Genomic DNA, 19,360 nt, shown 5'->3' on the forward strand with positions numbered 1-19,360 from the left:
TGCAGTGGCTGGACCCTATGCTCCCTCACACTCCCTTCACTGCCCTACACCTGGCTCCCCCTTGGCAGGCATTGGATCCAGCTGGTAGTGTGAGCTGAGTGCAGTCTGCCAGACTGAGGGGGCGGAATGAGCCCAGAGAGCCCAAGCAAAACTTGGGCAAAGGTGCCACAGAGGTTTCCAACAGAAAAGCATCACCCCAAGAATCCTGTAACAATACTGACTTTAGTTTGAAGAGTTCAACCCACCTTGTAAGGAATTTTTAGCTTGATGCCTATCTTTATGAAAAGGAAACCTGAATAAGCAAAGAATGGAGAGAGAGGGAGGAGAAGTGAGCACATAGGTACATTCTTGGAATCAATGTATATAGGAGATACTGTTGATAACACTTTATTGGATACCATGCCACACTTCTGTTGATTCACAGAGGTGGTAGCAGTTGTGTAAAAATGGGATTATACTATTGCTAGTTAATTTTCAGAATAGCAAAAATATTTCATGCCTTGAGTTGTCCTCTGATTATATTTGACGAAGTATTCTCTCCAGCTATGCACCAGAATGATTTTTCTCCTCACTTTGAAGTGAGACGTCTTCTGGATGTTCTGACTTTGTCTTCCTGGACATTGAATGGAGTTTGGCAAGCATTTCCTGGCGTGTGTATGTGTCTGTATGTGTTATTTCATAGGTATTCTCTTACGGAGGTTTTATCATCTCCTTTAGCTGCCCTTCACTACCATGTACTCTGGTATGGATTAGTAGTGTTTCATTGATTTGAAGATGCTTTTTCACATCTTGATACTTCTGATGTCGAGATACATAACCAGTGATACCTTACAATTGCGGTTGGTTAGGCAGTGATTATGATGGGCTGTCATTTCCTGCACATGCATGAACTTGATCATAGGTGTTCATTTGCTGTCACTTCTAGTTCTGTCCACTTTTGGCACTACATGCATTGTCATTTAAAATGTTCTCAGAAAGCATACTGTGATTTGACATTAAACAAAATGTTGTTATAAACATAGAAAGGCTTGGACAGAATAGAGGGGAATATACTGGATATTAGTAAAACAAATCTTCAGCATTGGAAGAATTCCATATTATTTTGCAAAGCAACAACCTGGTACTTCATATAGCCTTTTTAAAAAAGAGGAGGCTTTTAGAGCCTTTTTTTTTTTAAAGAAGGTATCCCCAAATAGATGAAGCTATATATTTTTTATTATTGAGATATAACAAAAATAATTTCTTGTCACACTAAAGCATTGCATCCAGAAGACCAGACTGCCGAGTTCCCCTGAATAGATTAAAGGAATTTCAGTTCATCAAGAGGCTGGTGTGACCAATTCACATGTGATGAAGGATTGTGGTTAATTAAGTCATTGAGTTAGTTTAATTGGCCGAGTGTTTTTCTTTCTTAGGGGTAGAAAAAAAAATAATGGTGTATCTTACAAGTGATCTTATAAGTGCATCTTAGATGGGATGAAATACAGGGTGTAATATGGGTTTTATTATGATCAGGTCTATAGTAATGAGGCCTGTCCCACTAGCATAATTAGATTGAACAAAATTGTGGAGACCTAGAAGTGAGGTTTTATTCTAGTTGGGCCTGTGACGGAGAGAGTATCTTACTAGATGAATCCTTACATAGAAATGACAAGTGGCTCCAAGATTGTTTTCTTTTTAGAAAAGGAGTTTTTTTTAGCAGTACTTGCTATCCGCATGCTCTAGGAAAGCACCCCCTGCTTCCCCACTGATGATTCATGAGCTGAAAGCAGTTCCTGATGCATTCATGTTTCCAGCCTGTGGGATGTGGGACTGTTGGTCCAGGCCCTTCTTGGTGTTCACTGGTGGCACAGTCCAGTGTGCAATCCCGTTCTGGACCTCTGATGTCCCCTCTGCCTTATTGCCTTATACCTCACTAGTATTCAAGTAAAGTAGAAAAAATTCATCACCCAAAAAAACAAAGGACCCTTGTCTCCTTGTCACTTTATTCATTGGCTCAATGGCAGCCTAAGGAAGGAGGAGTATGCTTTCTCAGATGTAGCTTTGATTATTCCTTTTAATCGTAAGTAAATCTGAGTTTAAATCATAATTTTGCAATACAGCTCTGTTGATATCCTCAGTTTTCATAAAAACTCGACTCACTCCTCATTGCCTGCTGAATAAGGTTCTTAGCATGACGTTGTGGCTCCTCAGCAATCCAACCACAGCCTGTCGTTTCCTCTCCATTCCTGATTGCTCCCGCTCTACCCCATCCCTTGCCTGTCCCTCCCCTTGGCACACCAGGTTATCGTTTTGGCAGTTGCCACAGGGTCTTGGGTTTGCACTGTTTACATCCCCCGTCAGCACTGTGCCAGAGCATCTGTCTCTCCACAGCCTTGCCAACAGCACATGTTCCTACACTTTTGAATTTTTGCCAATCTGATGGGCGAGAAATGTTATCTCAGTGTAGTTTTGATTTGCATTTCTCTTGTTTTGAGTAACCTGTGTTTTGAGTGACTCAAAGTAGTCAAACTTTTTGTTTATATTCTTAGTTCTCACTGAAATGCCAGTAACCCCTGACTTTCTATCTCTCCTCCAACAAAAGCTTCAGATTCCACGTCTCAGCTAAAATGTGCCTTCTTCGATGCTTTTAATCTTTCACCATAGGATTGTGTCCTCTTCTGTACTCCCATGACAGCTCAGTTATGCCCTGATGGGAGGGATCTTACTGTCCTTCAGCTTTCCATCCCCAGGGACTGACACAGTCTAGAAAAAGATCCATACTTACTATTTCTTGGATTAATTGAATGATTTTTAAAATATATTTTGAGACCTAGTCATGCTCTGTTGCCCAGGCTGGAATGCAGTGGCATGATCGCAGCTCCCTGCAGCCTCCACCTCCCGGGTTCAAGTGATTCTCCTGCCTCAGCCTCTGGAGTAGCTGGGACTACAGGGACACACCACCACACCCAGCTCATTTTTTATACTTTTAGTAGAGATTAGATTTTGCCATGTTGACCAGGCCGGGCTCAGACTCCTGGCCTCAAGTGATCTGCCCATCTTGGCCTCCCAAAGTGCTGGGATTATAGATGTGAGCCACCGCATCTGGCTTTAACTGAAGGATTTTAAGTTAAGTATGACATGAGAAAATTAGTAATTTTGGTTTGAATTCTAATTGAAAGCTTAAACTCACATTCTCCTTGTTTTCATTGATATTATTTCATGATTTTCTCAAAGGAAATAATCTTTGCAATGAGAGAAATGTAATATTTCAGAATATTTGAAGTTTTTCTAATCTTTTTTTATCCATAACAAATAAAAATATCTCCTATAAAAAGCACAATGACATTATATTATTTTGTCATTACAAATTACTCTTATTTTCAAAATCCAGAATAAATCTGTGATATGGGGAAATTCAGTGTGAAGGTAATTGAAAGGCTGCCTGTTTCAGTTACAGCAACTCTGTAACTCTGGTTAATATATATTTGCCCTTGTCAGATAAAATATCGCTATAACTAGACACAGAAGTTTACATAAAAATGTTTTAACCTGGACCAGGTGCGGTAGCTCATGCCTGTAATCCCAGCACTTTGGGAGGCTGAGGTGGGCGGATCACAAGGTCAGGAGATTGAGACCATCATGGCCAATATGGTGAAACTCTGTCTCTACTAAAAAATAAAAAAAATTAGCCGGGCATGGTGGCATGCGCCTATAGTCCCAGCTACTCAGGAGGCTGAGGCAGGAGAATTGCTGGAACCTGGGAGGCAGAGGTTGCAGTGAGCTGATATCACAACACTGCACTCCAGCCTGGGCGACACAGTGAGACTCTGTCTTCCCTCCCCCCCAAAAAAAAGTTTTAACCTGAAAACTTTAAAAGTATCACTTTAAAGACTGTTAACTAAATGTCATACATTGTTTAAGTGATAAGGTGATGGATAAATATTTATATGTTGCACATAAGAAAATAGGAGTTTTTATTGGAAATGATGAAATTAGAGGCTGTAGCAATGATGATCCATTGCTAAATTATTTTACTTTCTCATGTTAGTGTAATGATATCGGATTTTTTTATTTTTAAGGGGTTACTCCTCTCCTCTTTTGAAAATGGGAAGAAGTAGTTAAGGGTGGAGGAAGGGAGATGAGAATGCCATATAGGGTACTAGTTGTTAGTCTGGATTAGAATAACAGAGAAAAACCAGAAATACTTGTTTCTAAGAAAAAATATGACACTGCATAGAATGATAAAAACAGTCTCAGTGTTTTATTGAGGGAAGCATAAATAAATCATGGTGGTTTTGCTCAGTGGATCAGGCAGCTGTTAAAATGATTAGAAATGAAGACCTTGTACAAAACAAAATAATAGAATGTTAAGTGAAAAAACAGATGACATATTTATATCTATGCTGTTCACAAGTATTTAGAAATATATATACATCTGGAGGGAAACAGAAAAATGAGAGTTGTGGGAATGCATTATTTGCATTTTATTGTAGTTTTTATTAATATTAAGCTCTTAAAAATAAGGAGAAATGCAAAGAATCTGTTCAACTCCAGAGCAAAAACAAAATGAAAAGCTAGCAGACAGAGCCAACCTACCTTTCATAAAATTATTTATTGAGGCTAGGTGTGGTGGCTCACGCCTGTAATCCCAGCACTTTGGGAGACTGAGATGGGCAGATCACAAGGTCAGGAGTTGGAGACCGGCATGGCCAACATGGCGAAACCCCTTCTCTACTAAAAATACAAAAATTAGCCGGGTGTGGTGGCATGCGCCAGTAGTCACAGGTACTCAGGATGCTGAGGCAGGAGAATCACTTGAACCCTGGAGGCAGAGGTTGCAAGGAGCTGAGACGGCACCATTGCACTCCAGCCTGGGCAACAAAGTGAGACTCCATCTCAAAAAAAAATTATTTATTGAATGATGCAATTTTAGAGTTGGGAAGCCTCTCAAAATTTTTGTAAAAACCTCTTTACACTGTAAAAATTATTGAGAATCTCAAAGAGCTTTTATTTATATGGGTTAAATCTGTCAACATTTCCATATTGGAAGTTAAAATTGAGGCTGGGCATGGTGGCTCATGCTTGGAATCCCAGCACTTTGGGAAGCTGTAGCAGGTGGATCATTTGAGGTTAGGAGTTCAAGACCAGCCTGGCCAACATGGTGAAATCCCGTCTCTACTAAAAGTACAAAAAATAGCCAGGCATGGTGGCAGGCACCTGTAATCCCAGCTACTCAGGAAGCTGAAGTAGGAGAATCGCTTGAACCCAGGAGGTGGAGGTTGCAGTGAGCCGAGATTGTGCCACTGCACTTCAGCCTGGGCAACAGAGCGAGACTCTTGTCTAAAAAAAAAAAAAAAGTTGAGGGGAAAAAAAAGTCACTTAAAAATACAATGAATAAAAAAGTTGAGGGGAAAAAAGTCACTTGAAAATAACAATGAAAAAAGTCACTGAATCTATTATATGTTAACATAAATAACATTTTTATGAAAAATAACTATTTCAAACAAAAATTTAATGAGAAGAGTGCCTTGGTTTTGTATTTTTGCATATTTTTAATATTTGCCTCAATAGAAGACACGTGGATTCCCGTATTTTCTTATCCATTCAATCTGTTGTGATATGCTGTTTTGGTTAAAATTTGGAAGAAAATTTGGCCTCAAACAGCTACATAGTTGGGAAAGGGAGAAGTCTTTTTTAATAGCCTTTTCAGATAACTGGTTTTGTCACATTGTCTCTGGAAATCCCCACTGTACACTCTTCAGAGAATAAGATTGAAAAAGATAAATAATGTCTTAGTATTATTTATTATGAAATACTGCAGTACTCCATGAAACTCCATAAAAATGTTTAAGTCCCTCCCAGGGGTTCCCTGATCACACTGAGAACCGCTATTCTAGCCCCTGAAAGATGAGAAAACTGAAACTCAGAGATGTGCAGTGATTTTCTCCAAATCACATAGTTGGTGGAAGACAGAGCCCTTGGACATGGCTCTGCTAGTTTCATTCCTCATTTTTTGGAAAACTTCAGTGTAAGGTCTTTTAGGCTGACTGACAGCCCCATGGAGGCCATGTTAACCTCTGTGACCTGCATGGACACTCCAGTTGAGTTCTGAGTAACTGGAAGACCATGAGAAGAGGAAGAAATGATCAACCCCTGTGATGACTACTTAACTTTGAGACATTCTCTATTGTTCCTTATTCCCACCCCAATTGATAAGACCATTGGACTTTGTAACCGATCTTGGTCAACACTCCACACCCTAGGACCCCCTCCCAGCTTGCAAACCTACCACTCCTTCCCAGCTTGCAAAAAACCTCCCTAAACTGTAACTTATATAACTTTCCACTGCCCACCCCAAACCTATAAAACCAACTCCTATCCCACCACCCTTTGCTGACTCCCTTTTCAGACTCAGCCTGCCCACACCCTGGTGAATAAATAGCCATGTTGCTCACACAAACCCTGTTTGGGCGGCGGAGGGGAGGAGGTCTCTTCATTCAGAGCTCGTGCATTTTACTTTTGAACAACTTTTAGTGATTGATCCTGAGTTTATTTATGAGGGTCTTCTGAGATATCAAAATCTAATTCTACCTTTTCATCTTGAAGATTAAAAAAAACTTCATGGTAAACGAATCAAAACTTTTAAGAGAAAGTAGTATTAGGGCCGGGCGCGGTGGCTCACGCCTGTAATCTCGGCACTTTGGGAGGTTGAGGCAGGTGGATCATGAGGTCAAGAGATCGAGACCATCCTGGTCAACATGGTGAAAACCCATCTCTACTAAAAATACAAAAAAATTAGCTGGGCATGGTGGTGCACGCCTGTAGTCCCAGCTACTTGGGAGGCTGAGGCAGGAGAATTGCTTGAACCCAGGAGGTGGAGGTTGTGGTGAGCTGAGATGGTGCCATTGCACTCTAGCCTGGGTAATGAGTGAAACTCCGTCTCAAAAAAAAAAAAGAGAAAGTAGTATTAGAATTATAAGTGGATTATAAAAATGTAATTTTTAACATACTTAAGATATAGAAATATTAATTTGAACTTTAAATTTATGACAAAAGATATACATTTAATTTTGTTTGCCACTTTTTACTAGCTAAAAATTTTCTAGCATTTTCTATCTCAATTTATATTTATTTATTTATTTATTTATTTTTAGAAGGGGTTTCACCATGTTGGCCAGGGTGGTCTCGAACTCCTGACCTCAGGTGATCTGCCCACCTTGGCCTCCCATAGTGCTGGGATAATTTTTTTTTTTTTTGAGTTGGAGTCTCACTGTGTCACGCAGACTGGAGTGCTGTGGTGAGATCTTGGCTCACTGCAGCCTCTGCCTCCTGGGTTCAACAGATTTTCCTGTCTCAGCCTCCCAAGTAGCTAGGATTACAGGCACCTGCCACCATGTCCAGCTAATTTTTGTATTTTTAGTAGAGATGGAGTTTCACTGTGTTGCCCAGGCTGGTCTCAAACTCCTGATCTCAGGTGATCCACCTGCCTCAGCCTCCCAAAGTATTGGGATTACAGGTGTGAGCCGTGACACCCGACCAATCTCAACAATTTTAAATAGACACTTTTAACTTAATTTTGGTTTCTTGGTTATCTGCATGTTCATAGAGGCATTTTCCATATCTGTTCCTTCATTCAAATGTTAGGTGGCTTTATGGTTTTTAATGTTATTCACTGATTCTTCCCAGATTCCATCCAGATCTCAAACAATAGTATTCTTAGATTCTGAGATGGAAAACACTTAGGATAACCTTTCTTTAGCCTATTTGAGTAGGTACTTCTCATGCTTCACCATCAGTGCTGAGTGAGATGTATAGAGGCCCTTTGAATGACAGCTACATACCACATCATTCTGTCAGCCCTTTTGCGTAGCTCTCAACTCCTCCTGCCCCAGCCAGAAGTTCCATATTAGAAGTTAAATTGAGAAACTGTCAAATTACTTAACTACTTCATGCTGGCCTGCAAGCTGTCTGGAGATGAGACTGTCCCTTGGCTTTCTTCATCTTTTCCCGATATGTATTGCACAGCTTCTTTCCTGCTCTGCCTTCTACTCTATCTCCCTTTACTATTCCCCATTTACCAGTTTCTTATTTTAAAGATTATTCTTAATAAGAATGACCTCCAATTTACATATACTGGAATCAAGATTCTCTTAGTTGCTAGAAAGATGCAGAGGAAAAAGTCTGTCTAGTCTCGAGCCTTGTGAGACAGAAGCTCTCATTGGAAGGGTCCTGTGATGAGTCCCATGACAGCCCTGGGGGCCTCTGTCCTTCAGGCCAAGCACCCCAGTTTCTTCACTCCTCGCTTCCAGTTTGTGTTAAATATATATTTTTAGTGGTAAAAATTGGAGTTATTTTGTAATCAGCTGCCAATGTCTTTAGATCAGCTCTAACCAATTTTTTCTACCCTTTTTCCCCCCTGAAATAAATGATTTAAACGTTTTATGGGGAAATTCTTATATTTTTTTATTATCCTGTTCTTCACATTAAGAGGTGGGGCTGGGAACACAGTTACTTGGGAGAGAGCAAGGTGAAATTCTGGGTGTGCTTTTGGCTTTGCCCCAGCCACCAACCTGCTGCTGAGTGGTGGGACCAGGACTTAGAGGAGGCAGCGACGGCCATGCACCTGCTGAGTGTGTGCCCTGTTGTCTCGGCTCTTCTTTTGGAACACTTTGAAGTGAGGTCTTTGTGTCCAGGTTATAATCACGGAGCTCTCTTGCTGGGTTGTGTGACCCTGGCCTTTTAGCTTCTTTTTCCTTTCCCTTTGGAACAAAGGTGTCATGTGGGCTGGAGAAAATAAAAAGAATTCATTAATTTAAATTATTATTTTTGTTTTCTCTGTATCATATAACTCTATGTTACCTTTCTAAACTGTTTTCTAATTTGGTGTCTATGTGAGATATGTTATTTCAGTATTTCATATACAGTGGAAGCTTACCATATATTTGTTAAAAAGAGAAAGATAGAACAGAAAAATGCAGTCAAGCCATTGAGCTGGTATAACAGGAGCATTGTGATGGGTATTGGGATATGTAGGTTTCAATCTCATCCTTATTGTAACTGTCTCTGTGATTTTGTCAAACTATTTGAACTACTTGAAGCTTCTATTTTCTCTTCTATAAGTGAGAAAGCTGCTGAATGATGTCTAGGTGTTTGCCCTTCGATTTATTTTTTTTCAATAGTTACTTATCAAGTGTTCCTTGTGTGCCAGGCACTGTTAGGAAACCTGGAAATGTGGTAGACAAGCAGCCACAGTCCCTGCTCTTATTGATGTTGCTTTATACTCAGGTGTGGGGTGTCTTCTCTTCCCCACTGGATAGCAGAAATAGTAACTTGAAGGACAGTCTTGGCTTTGTGTCTGATTTGGGCCAGGCTACCAAAAAACCTTTAAATGATTCATTTTCTCATCTGTAAAGTGACGATAGTAATATCTAACCTAGGTTATCTTATACATTTGACTAAAATAAAATAACATATGCGGGAATACATTTGAATATACTAATAGTAGTATAAAGTACAGCATGTAGTGGTATCTGTAGTAATGTAAAATATTTTATTTTGCTATGAAATTTAGCATGTAATTCACTAAAGCTTGGATGGGAAAATCTTAAATTAACTTAATCTTGGAGTTCAGAGATTCTTAAAAAATATGGCCAGGTGTGGTGCTCATGCCTGTAATCCTAGCACTCTGGGAGGTTAAGGTGGGCTGGTCACCAGAGTTCGGGAGTTAGAGACCAGCCTGACCAACATAGAGAAACCCCATCTCTGCTAAAAATACAGAATTAGCTGGGCATGGTGGCACATGCCTTTAATCCCAGCTACTTGGGAGGCTGAGTCAGGAGAATCACTTGAACCAGGAGGCAGAGGTTGTGGTGAGCTGAGATCATGCCATTGCATTCCAGCCTGGGCAACAAGGGCAAAACTGTCTCAAAAAATAAATAAATAAAATAAAGTATATTTGTTTTTCTTCTCTTCACAGAGAAAGATAATGCTAAATATGTTTTTAGACACAATGATGGCTGACCCTCCTCCCCAGTGCCTTGTCTGGCTACCTCTCATGCACAGACTTGCCCATGTTGAGAATGGTAAGCAGAACTTTTATTGTTTAATTCTTCAGGCTATAGAAAGTATAGGAACTGATTATTTGCAATGTCTTTTGCTATTTAATATCATTGAAAATTACACTTGAAATTTGTTATCACTCTGTCATTTGATTTTGTGGTTTTGGCTTTCAGAAGAATATTTCTTTTAAAAAAGGGAGGACACTTACTATTTCTTCTTTTTTTTTTTTTTTTTTTTTTTTTTTTTTGTCCGGGACAGTCTCACTCTGTTGCGCAGACTGGGGTGCAGTGGCACAATCCTGGCTCAGTGCAACCTCCACCTCCCGGGTTCAAGCAATTCTCCTGCCTCAGCCTCCGGAGTAGCTGGGATTACAGGCACCAGCCACCATGCCTGGGTAATTTTTATCTTTTTAGTAGAGACAAGGTTTTGCCGTGCTGGCCAGGCTGGTCTCAAAGAGATGTGTATTAATTTAGAAAGGAAACCAAGAAGTAGCCTGGGCTTGATGGCTCACACCTGTAATCCCAGCACTTTGGGAGGCTGAGGTGGGTGGATCACTTGAGGTCAGGAGTTCTAGACCAGCCTGGCCAACATGATAAAACCCCATCTCTATTAAAAATACAAAAATTAGCCAGGTGTGGTTTTGGGCACCTGTTATCCCAGCTACTCGGTAGGCTGAGGCAGGAGAGCCACTTGAACCTGGGAGGTGGAGGCTGCAATGAGTCAGGATTGCGCCAGTGCACTCCAGCCTGGGCGACAGAGCGAAACTCTGTCTCAAAAAAAAAAAAAAGATACCAAGATGTAGTCATATCAGGTCATACAGTTTCAACTATATGCTTTTCCTCCCTAAGATTCCAGATGATTGTTTTCTGTTTGAGCCCACCTGATTTTTAGCCATGACTTCCTGTTTCATCTTTATCGAACTCATAGTTCTAGAAAACTGTACGTATGCAATATCAACTGTGAAAACTATAATTATTTTGGAATAATTTAAAGATATAGTTTAACAGTGGGTTTCCTTTTTTTTTTTTTTTTTTTTTTTGAGACGTAGTCTTGCTGTTGTTACTTGTGCTGGAGTGCAGTGGTGTGATCTCAGCTCACTGCAAACCTCTGCCTCACAGGTTCCAGCAATTCTCCTGCCTCAGCCTCCCGAGTAGCTGAGATTACAGGCACCTGCCACTCACTATGCCTGGCTAATTTTTGTATCTTTAGTAGAGATGGGTTTCACCATGTTGGCCAGGCTGGTCTCTAGCTCCAGACCTCAGATGATCCACCTGCTTTGGCCTCCCAAAGTGCTGGGATTACAGATGTGAGACACTGTGCCCATCCAGGTTCCTTTTTTTTTTTTCCTTTACCATTTTTGCCTTGAATCTGTTCTTGGTATTCCTCCCAGGAATTTGACATAAATTTTTGTTTTGCTTTGAGTTAAAATGGTACTTATCTCTTAGTAACATCTTAATTTTTTTCTGTTCTTCCCATCAGTTTATCTCCTCCTGTAGCTTGCCGGCGTTTGTTAAAGGGAAGCCCATTGTTTTTCTAGCAACATTCCCGGTCTCAAGGCTCTTGCCTTTCTTCATTCCTCAAAAGAGAATGAGGAAGAGCCAAGAACTTCATAGAGCCGAAACAAAAAAAAACCAGAAATACCATTATTTTATAATTTCTTGCCATTAAAATTAAGACATGTAGAAAAATATTAGTGCAATAGTAACATATTTTATTTCTAGATATTTTAATGATTTTATAACATTTCTGTCTTTGATAAAAATATTACAAACCACACACATTAAGAATGTAATCAATAAATTATACTTTATAAAAGTCACAATAAAATGTTCATATGGATAATAATACATTTTGACAAATAGCAAATACAAAATGCTTTCATGAAAATCAGTTGGACATAAAACTACTAATACACTTAAGGCTATAAAGGCATTGCTCTCAAAAATTTAAATCTGTCCAAGAATCCTGTTTTTAAAATTTTGCTGGTTTAGTCTAGGGAGATTCTGGTCCTTTAAGAAACGAATCCTGAATCTGAGGTACTTGCGAACTAAAGCCATAGTTGGGTAAAAGGCTGAGAAAAATTTATTCTAAAGTATAGACAGGAGAGCGATAAAATAAAAACAGTATGGACATTGATTTTATTCTTCCAGAAGGGATAAAAACGGACTCTTTTTAGTGGCTTCTTGGCTCTTCCTCATTCTCTTTTGAGGAATGAAGAAAGGCAAGAGCCTTGAGACCGGGAATGTTGCTAGAAAAACAATGGGCTTCCCTTTAACAAACGCCGGCAAGCTACAGGAGGAGATAAACTGATGGGAAGAACAGAAAAAAATTAAGATGTTACTAAGAGATAAGTACCATTTTAACTCAAAGCAAAACAAAAATTTATGTCAAATTCCTGGGAGGAATACCAAGAACAGATTCAAGGCAAAAATGGTAAAGGAAAAAATGGGAGAAAAAAAAAAAAGGAACCTGGATGGGCACAGTGAGAAATTATAAATTAATGGTATTTCTGTTTTTTTTGGTTTGGGCTCTATGAAGTTCATCATGAATTATATCGATGTTACTATGCATAAGGAGTAATGTTTATTCACTTCAGCAAAAGTTGTACTTTTTAAATTGATTTACTAATCCAAGTAAGATAAGAAGGTAACTACTAAGGTAGTAGATACTTAACTACTACTAAGTGATGCACTTTACCAAAATAATACTTTTACCAAACCTGAACAGTCCTTCTCTTTCTTATTTATAACTGACCCAACACACTTGTTAATTTTTTCATCATTCTAGTTCTCTGCTTTTCTACCTGTCACCCATTCCACTCACTAAGGATTGACTTGACTGGTTTGGAAGAGAACACAGGAAAATCACATAGACATATATGTTCAACCAAAATTATCAGAATATATTTGAAAATTTAATACTAATACACATATATCTTTTATTAACCTAAATTACTTAGAATTATAAATATTGGCTGCACAGATGCTGACCTCATTGACGTTAGCTGAGATTGATGGAGTTTGTTCTCTGGAGGAACTATACTAGGTTGTATAGTTAATTTGGAGTGTACACTCTTAATTAGTATTTACAGCATTCCTTAGGAATATCTTGATGGCAAAAAACTTAATTTCTTAGAAATAATATCCTTTGGATTTTTTTATTGCTAATTTTAGTTTTCTTTTAGTCCCTAGTGGTCATGTTATATAATCTTATATTGTTTTTCTCACCTCATACTCAATTTTTTTTGAGTCTTGATTCATTAGTTAATATATATTTTTGGAAGAAAGTCTAAAAGTCCCTATAATTGAAATAAGATTGTGATCTTATATATATATAATGCTAGAAAGAGTTGCTCAATGAAGATTTGAATGCTCTATCCCTCTTTTCTTTTTTGAGATGGAGTTTTGCTGTTGCCCAGGCTGGAGTGCAGTGTTGTTATCTTGACTCATGGAAACCTCTGCCTCCTGGGTTCAAGCGATTTTCCCAACTCAGCCTCCTGAATAGCTGGGATTACAGGCATGAATCACCACACCCAGCTAATTTTGTATTTTTAGTAGAGACAGGGTTTTTCCATGTTGGTCAGGCTGGTCTCAAACTCCTGACCTCAGGTGAACCACCCGGCTCGGCCACCCAAAGTGCTGGGATTACAGGCATGAGCCACCACACCCAGCCTATCCCTCATTTCTGTTAACTTTCTCTTTTTGTGTTTGGAGTTGAATTGTCAGAGGAAAAAATTATGCTACTAACATTTAAAAGTATAAATAGTGATCTATAATATACAGTTGTGTATTGTCCTTGATAGTACATTGGAATCTATGTTGAATTTTTTTTCTGATGTATTGAGTCTTTTCTTTTTTTTCTAGTAAATGGCTGGTTAGGCTAGCAGATAATTTAGATTCTTTAGTCCTACTTTTGTTTTATTGTTGTTGTTTTGTTTTCGAGATGGTCTTTTCTGTCACCCAGGCTGGAATGCAGTGGCACGATCTCTACTCGCTGCAACCTCCGCTTCCTGGGTTCAGACAATTCTCGTGCCTCAGCCTCCTGAGTAACTGGGATTATAGGCATTCGCCATCATGCCCAGCTAATTATTTTTTGTAATTTTAGTAGAGACAGGGTTTTGGCATGTTGTCCAGGCTGGTCTTGAACTCCTGGCCTCAAGTGATCTGCCTGCCTCAGCCTTCCATAGTGCTGGGATTACAAGGATGAGCCACCGCACCCAGCTCTAATTTTGTTTTCACCTTTGTTTTTATATTGGATTTGGTATTCCCCTGTATTGACTGTATTCTCCAAATGAAAATTTATTCTTTCTTCTTTTATTCCATCCCTTCTCTCCTGCCCTTTTTCTCTCCTGTCCGCAAGTCTTCCATCCCGTGGAGTGCTCCTACTGCCGGTGTGAGAGTATGATGGGTTTTCGGTACCGGTGCCAGCAGTGCCACAACTATCAGCTCTGCCAGAATTGCTTTTGGCGTGGCCATGCCAGTGGGCCTCACAGCAACCAGCACCAGATGAAGGAGCATTCCTCTTGGGTAACTGCTTTGTGTTTCATCTGTATCCCTGAGTGTTAATCTGTTTTATCAGTAACAGCACCTGGGCCTGCTTCCTCATGGATGCCTACCAAATAAGGATGTGGTGTAGTAAAATCTTAACAGTAACATTTATGCCAGGCTTGCAGAAATGTTATGCTTTCTCACTTGATTTTAAAAGCAGAATTTAAAAAATTTCCAGGAAACAAAGATAGTATATTTGAAATGGTCTATTTTATTCAGAAGTGGAATGTTGCATTGCTCTCTTTCCAAAGTGAAAAATGAGTTTCTTCTTATTTTAAAAATGTACAAGGGGAATCCCCCCAGTGTTTATTTTTTTTGAGTTTTAAGTAAGACTTAAAGTTCTTTTTGCAAGCAAAATTTCCTCATATTTATAGGGTTTAAATGTTGCAGGGAAAGTTGCAGAAAATAAAGGAGTTAAATATTTATGCCTGTAAAGTTGGAAAAAAAACATTATATTTTACAACCATCGCCACACTGGTATCTTTACCTTCTAAAGTAGTTTTTTAAATATTACTATCTTGGCAGAAGTCAATATCTGATTTTTCTGTGGTGCTTATAAATTATGTAACATGCTTATCATCAGTTATTTTCCTTCCTTTCTCTCAGTTTATTTGCAGAGTTTTAAAAATGCCATATTTTCCTTCCAAAAAGTTGCCATAGCCTTTGTTTTAAAATCTTTCCAATAGTTTTGGTTGGTTGGTTTGCTAAACGTAGAAAAACATATAAGGGAAGAAGCATAATTCAGGTTCTAGGTTCTTTAGCCTGATTGTCTGTTGGCCTTCAAGTGTTAGAAAGTTTTAATAACCAGTTTTTATTTTCTCTTCGGTTGTCTTAAAACTCAACCAAGTAAAAGCAAATAAACTCACATCAGGAATTAAAGAAAAAAACAAAACAAACTTCAACGTACACTTAACCCTAGTTCTTTCATCTCTGACAATCTGTTATGTTAGATACTTTTTTTTTTTTAACTAGATAGGTTTCTGTTATAATTAACCATAACATTTTGTTAAACTGAATATCCTATCCTGGGTCTTGTTGTGTTGTGAAATCCAATTTTTTTTTTTTTTTTTGGTCGAAGAACCACTTTTAAAATCCTAAAAAAAAAAAAAAAAAAAAAAAAAAGAAAGAAAAAGAACCAGTAGTTTTTTCTTTTATTGAATAAAGAGAATTTACAGATTTTCAAATTGTTATTTTTTGGTTTATTTAAGTACAAGTACTTCACTATGTTAATAGTTGATGTTTTTTCTAGTGGGGTTTTTTTGTGGGGGGAAGGGTAGAGTCTAACTGTTCACACTGGGATAATTTTTGCTGTTTTGATTTTCATGTTGACTGAGTTTTCTGGTATGTTTCTACTGAAAATTCTCATTCTGGATGTTGGACCGAGGAGAATGAGAAACTTCTTATTTTCTCTGGTTTGAACTTCCTCATTTGGCTAACTTATTAACCTTTTAAAAATGGGGATTTTGTATTTATTTAAAGACAAGTGACTGATACTGCTTTATGATTTGCATTTTTCATCTACTCTTGATTTTTTTCATTAAGTTATAAGGTACATACCGAAAAGTATACAAATCCCAAATAAATTCTTACATTTCAGTGTGATCCTCCCAACTCTCTTATGAAATAGGTCTTATTCATGGGTTGTTATTCTTATTTTAGCTTTTTTTGTTTTATAAGTTCCTTTTTGTTATAGTTACTTAAATTTTTTTAAAAAGCAAGTATTGTCATCCTGCATAATTTTGAAGATAGTATGATAAATGTGTCAGTTCTGAATTTTGATGGATACATGCCTTGTGTGTGGTAGATGCATACTGGTAAGGCCTTTTAGCAGTATGTGCAGGTGTCTGCATGTAACTTGTTTTCAAATTTAAGATTCTGTACATGCAGAGCTCTTGCTCTTTGAGGAAGATGTGGTTGAATTTTGAGGCTGGATAAAGAAGTTTCCAGCTAACAAAAGGATGTGCTAACAATTTAATAGTGATTTCTTCAAGATTGTCAGCTGTGTTTATACTAATATTTTGAACAAATGTTTCTATATGCTCACAATGGGAGTTTAAGTGTGTGTTTAACCAGCTGGTGTATGAATTTGCATTGTAGATGTGATATGTGAGTTTTTAGTACCTGGAAGTTTATTTTGAATTTTCTAGAAATTTCTGTTAAATGTTTTTATCTCAGTAACTATGCAGTATAATTTATTCTTTTAGTCATTGGTTCACTTTGTTTGCCTTTATTACAAAGAAAATACCATATGGTACCATATCTGAGATTCATCCTGTCTGTTCATTCTTTCATTCAAAATATATTTTTAAGTGCCTACTGTGTGCCAGGTCCTATAAGAGGCTTTTGGGTTACATCTATGAACAAACCAGACAAAGACTCCTGCCCTGTGGAGCTTAAGTTTTTATGAGTGTGAAAGAGACTGCTAGAGCTTGTCAGCATTACTCTTTTCCTGTTGTTGTTGGCACGTACCTAGACTACACTTTTCAGCCTTTGTGTTGCTGAGTGGAACCATGTGGATAGTTCTTGCCAGTGGGACATGAACAGAATGATAGGTGTCTTTCCAGAGGAAGATAGTTAATGAATAGCAGAGTGCCTTCTCTACTCTCTCTGCTACCTTGGTGGAGAGAATGTCATTAAGACCCAGCAGAAGATGAAACCAAAGGAAACTGGGTCCTTGAACAATGGGTGAAGAATATTCCAGCAATCCACTTGACTGTGATGGGGGCATGATAAAAACTTTGTGTTGAGTCACTGAAGTTTTAGTGCAAGAGGTAGAGTTCTGTTAAAATAAAATCTTAAAATTTGTGGCGTTGTCTTAGCAGTCACATGGTACACTTGATGAGGAAACTGATATTACAGAGGGAAAGTCAGAAACCCATGTTATTTATAGTGGCAACCAGTTTGGTAAATGTATCATCTGTGATAATTTGGAAGGCACAAGTGGGCTCTAGGTCAAGTGCTGGAAAAGATCAGAATGTGAGACTGTTAATGGTAAGGTGACAAAGGAGAGAGATGAGCTCAGAAAGAATTGGTTAGTGCACAAGCAATAAATGAAAGGGAACAGCGAAAGCTCTGATTCTTGGGGCAGTGAAAGGAAAAACAGACTGCTTCCAGCCCCTAGAGAGAAAGCTAAGCATTGAGAAAGGCTTTAAACAGCAAAGTCCTAGTAGAGCTTCTCAGTGGAAAAAGGTGACCCAGTCCTGTGGCGAAGATCAGATTAAGGGAATGGGCTCTTGTTCTTGGCTGCTTATCAGAATCCCCTTGGTTCTGCCTACAGAGATTCTGCTTTATTGGTCTGGGTACATAAAACCCTAGACATAGACAGTCTTTAAAAGTTCCCCAAGTGGGTGAGGCACGGTGGCTCACGCCTATTATCCCAGCACTTTGGGAAGCCAAAGAAGGCAGATCACCTGCAGTCAGGAGTTCGAGACCAGCCTGGCCAACATGGTGAAACCCCCTCTCTACTAAAAATACAAAAAATTGGCTGGGCATGGTGGTGGGCACCTATAGTCCCAGCTACTCGGGAGGCTGAGGCAGGAGAATCACTTGAACCTGGGAGGTGGAGTTTGCAGTGAGCCCAGATTGTACCACTGCACTCCAGCCTGGGCAACAAGAGCAAAACTCTGTCTCAAAAAAAAAAAAAAAAAAAAGCTAGTGCAGAGAAGCCACAAATAAAAATAAAGTTCCCCAAGTGATTCTATCGTACAGCCAAAGCTGAGAGCAACTGATGTTGTTCAGATGGCCTCCAGGTGGCTTCTGTTAAGTTGAAAGCAAGAGTCAAAGAAATACATTAGTTTTAGGAAAGAACTTTGTGTGTGGTTACTGGCACATGGAATCAATCAACTGGAAACAAATAGATCAAAGGCCTACTAAGTTTCTGAAGAAATTACATTGGCAAAGAAATTATAAGCCTGAACTGAACAAGCCCTTAACTATTTGAGCTATAAAACTGCTATTAAAGCAACAACATCAACAGCCCTGAGAACTTGGTCTGGCAGGATAGGTTGATGGGTTGTGAAGGTTGTGCAGCCCTCCAGAGGGTATGCCAGAGGCCACCTGGCCAAGAAGGCTATTGGATAAGGAAGAAACTGCTGCTCCGGTTCCACCTTGTATATTGGGAGCAGGAAGGGAAGGTGCAGACAGTTTGCCTTTTTGGTTCATAGATTGCATCTTAAGGAGTTCCAGATGATCCTTATGAAGAAGACTTTGCCATATCCAGAGATCCTGGACACAGTGACTGAATCGGACCACAGGTGTTCCACCTGGGCATATGTGGTACAGTGGGAGGAGGTAAGGGTGCTCTGTGTGTAAGAAAAGGGAACAAAAATGCAGTTGGTGATTGAAGTTTCAAGAATATTTTTTTCTTAAATTCCACTGGAGAGAACTAGTCATATGGTCCCATGTGGCCGCAGGAGGGTGTGTTGTATATTATCTATATATCACTTCTCAGCCAAAGTGGTTTGAAGCAAGCATGCCTCTTTATCTTTATCCTCCCACTGCTGATATACATTGACCAAATGGAATGGTCTCCAAAGGGACTGGCTGAGGCAGAAGTCCTCAGATGGAGTAGGCTGGGTACCTGCATGGATGGAGCAGAGCCCCTCTGCCAGCTTACATGGAACTCTAATATGAGCAGATATTAGCAAGTGGAATCAGGAGCGTAGGGGTGGGGAGACTGGAGATTGAATACAGAAGTCATATAGGCCTCGTTGAGAAAGTGAGATCTGAGCACACTTAGAAGTTTATCAGCAGGTATCTGGGGAAGAGGCAGA

The 19,360-nt window shown here is 39.1% G+C and overlaps 1 protein-coding gene across 44 annotated transcripts in view; it reads left to right on the forward strand.

The window, feature by feature from the left end:
* The window catches only part of DTNB (dystrobrevin beta), a 307,598-nt gene that overhangs the window by 100,219 nt on the left and 188,019 nt on the right, over positions 1-19,360 (forward strand). For all 44 annotated transcript variants that reach the window (XM_017964498.5, XM_035273002.3, XM_078349784.1 and 41 more), the window contains 2 exons: positions 9,959-10,064; positions 14,401-14,567. In XM_017964498.5, coding sequence (XP_017819987.1) covers positions 9,959-10,064; positions 14,401-14,567 — 273 coding nt within the window. The remainder of the gene's footprint in view (positions 1-9,958; positions 10,065-14,400; positions 14,568-19,360) is intronic.

This window comes from Callithrix jacchus, chromosome 14, assembly GCF_049354715.1.
Source record: "Callithrix jacchus isolate 240 chromosome 14, calJac240_pri, whole genome shotgun sequence".
NCBI classification, from domain to species: domain Eukaryota; kingdom Metazoa; phylum Chordata; class Mammalia; order Primates; family Cebidae; genus Callithrix; species Callithrix jacchus.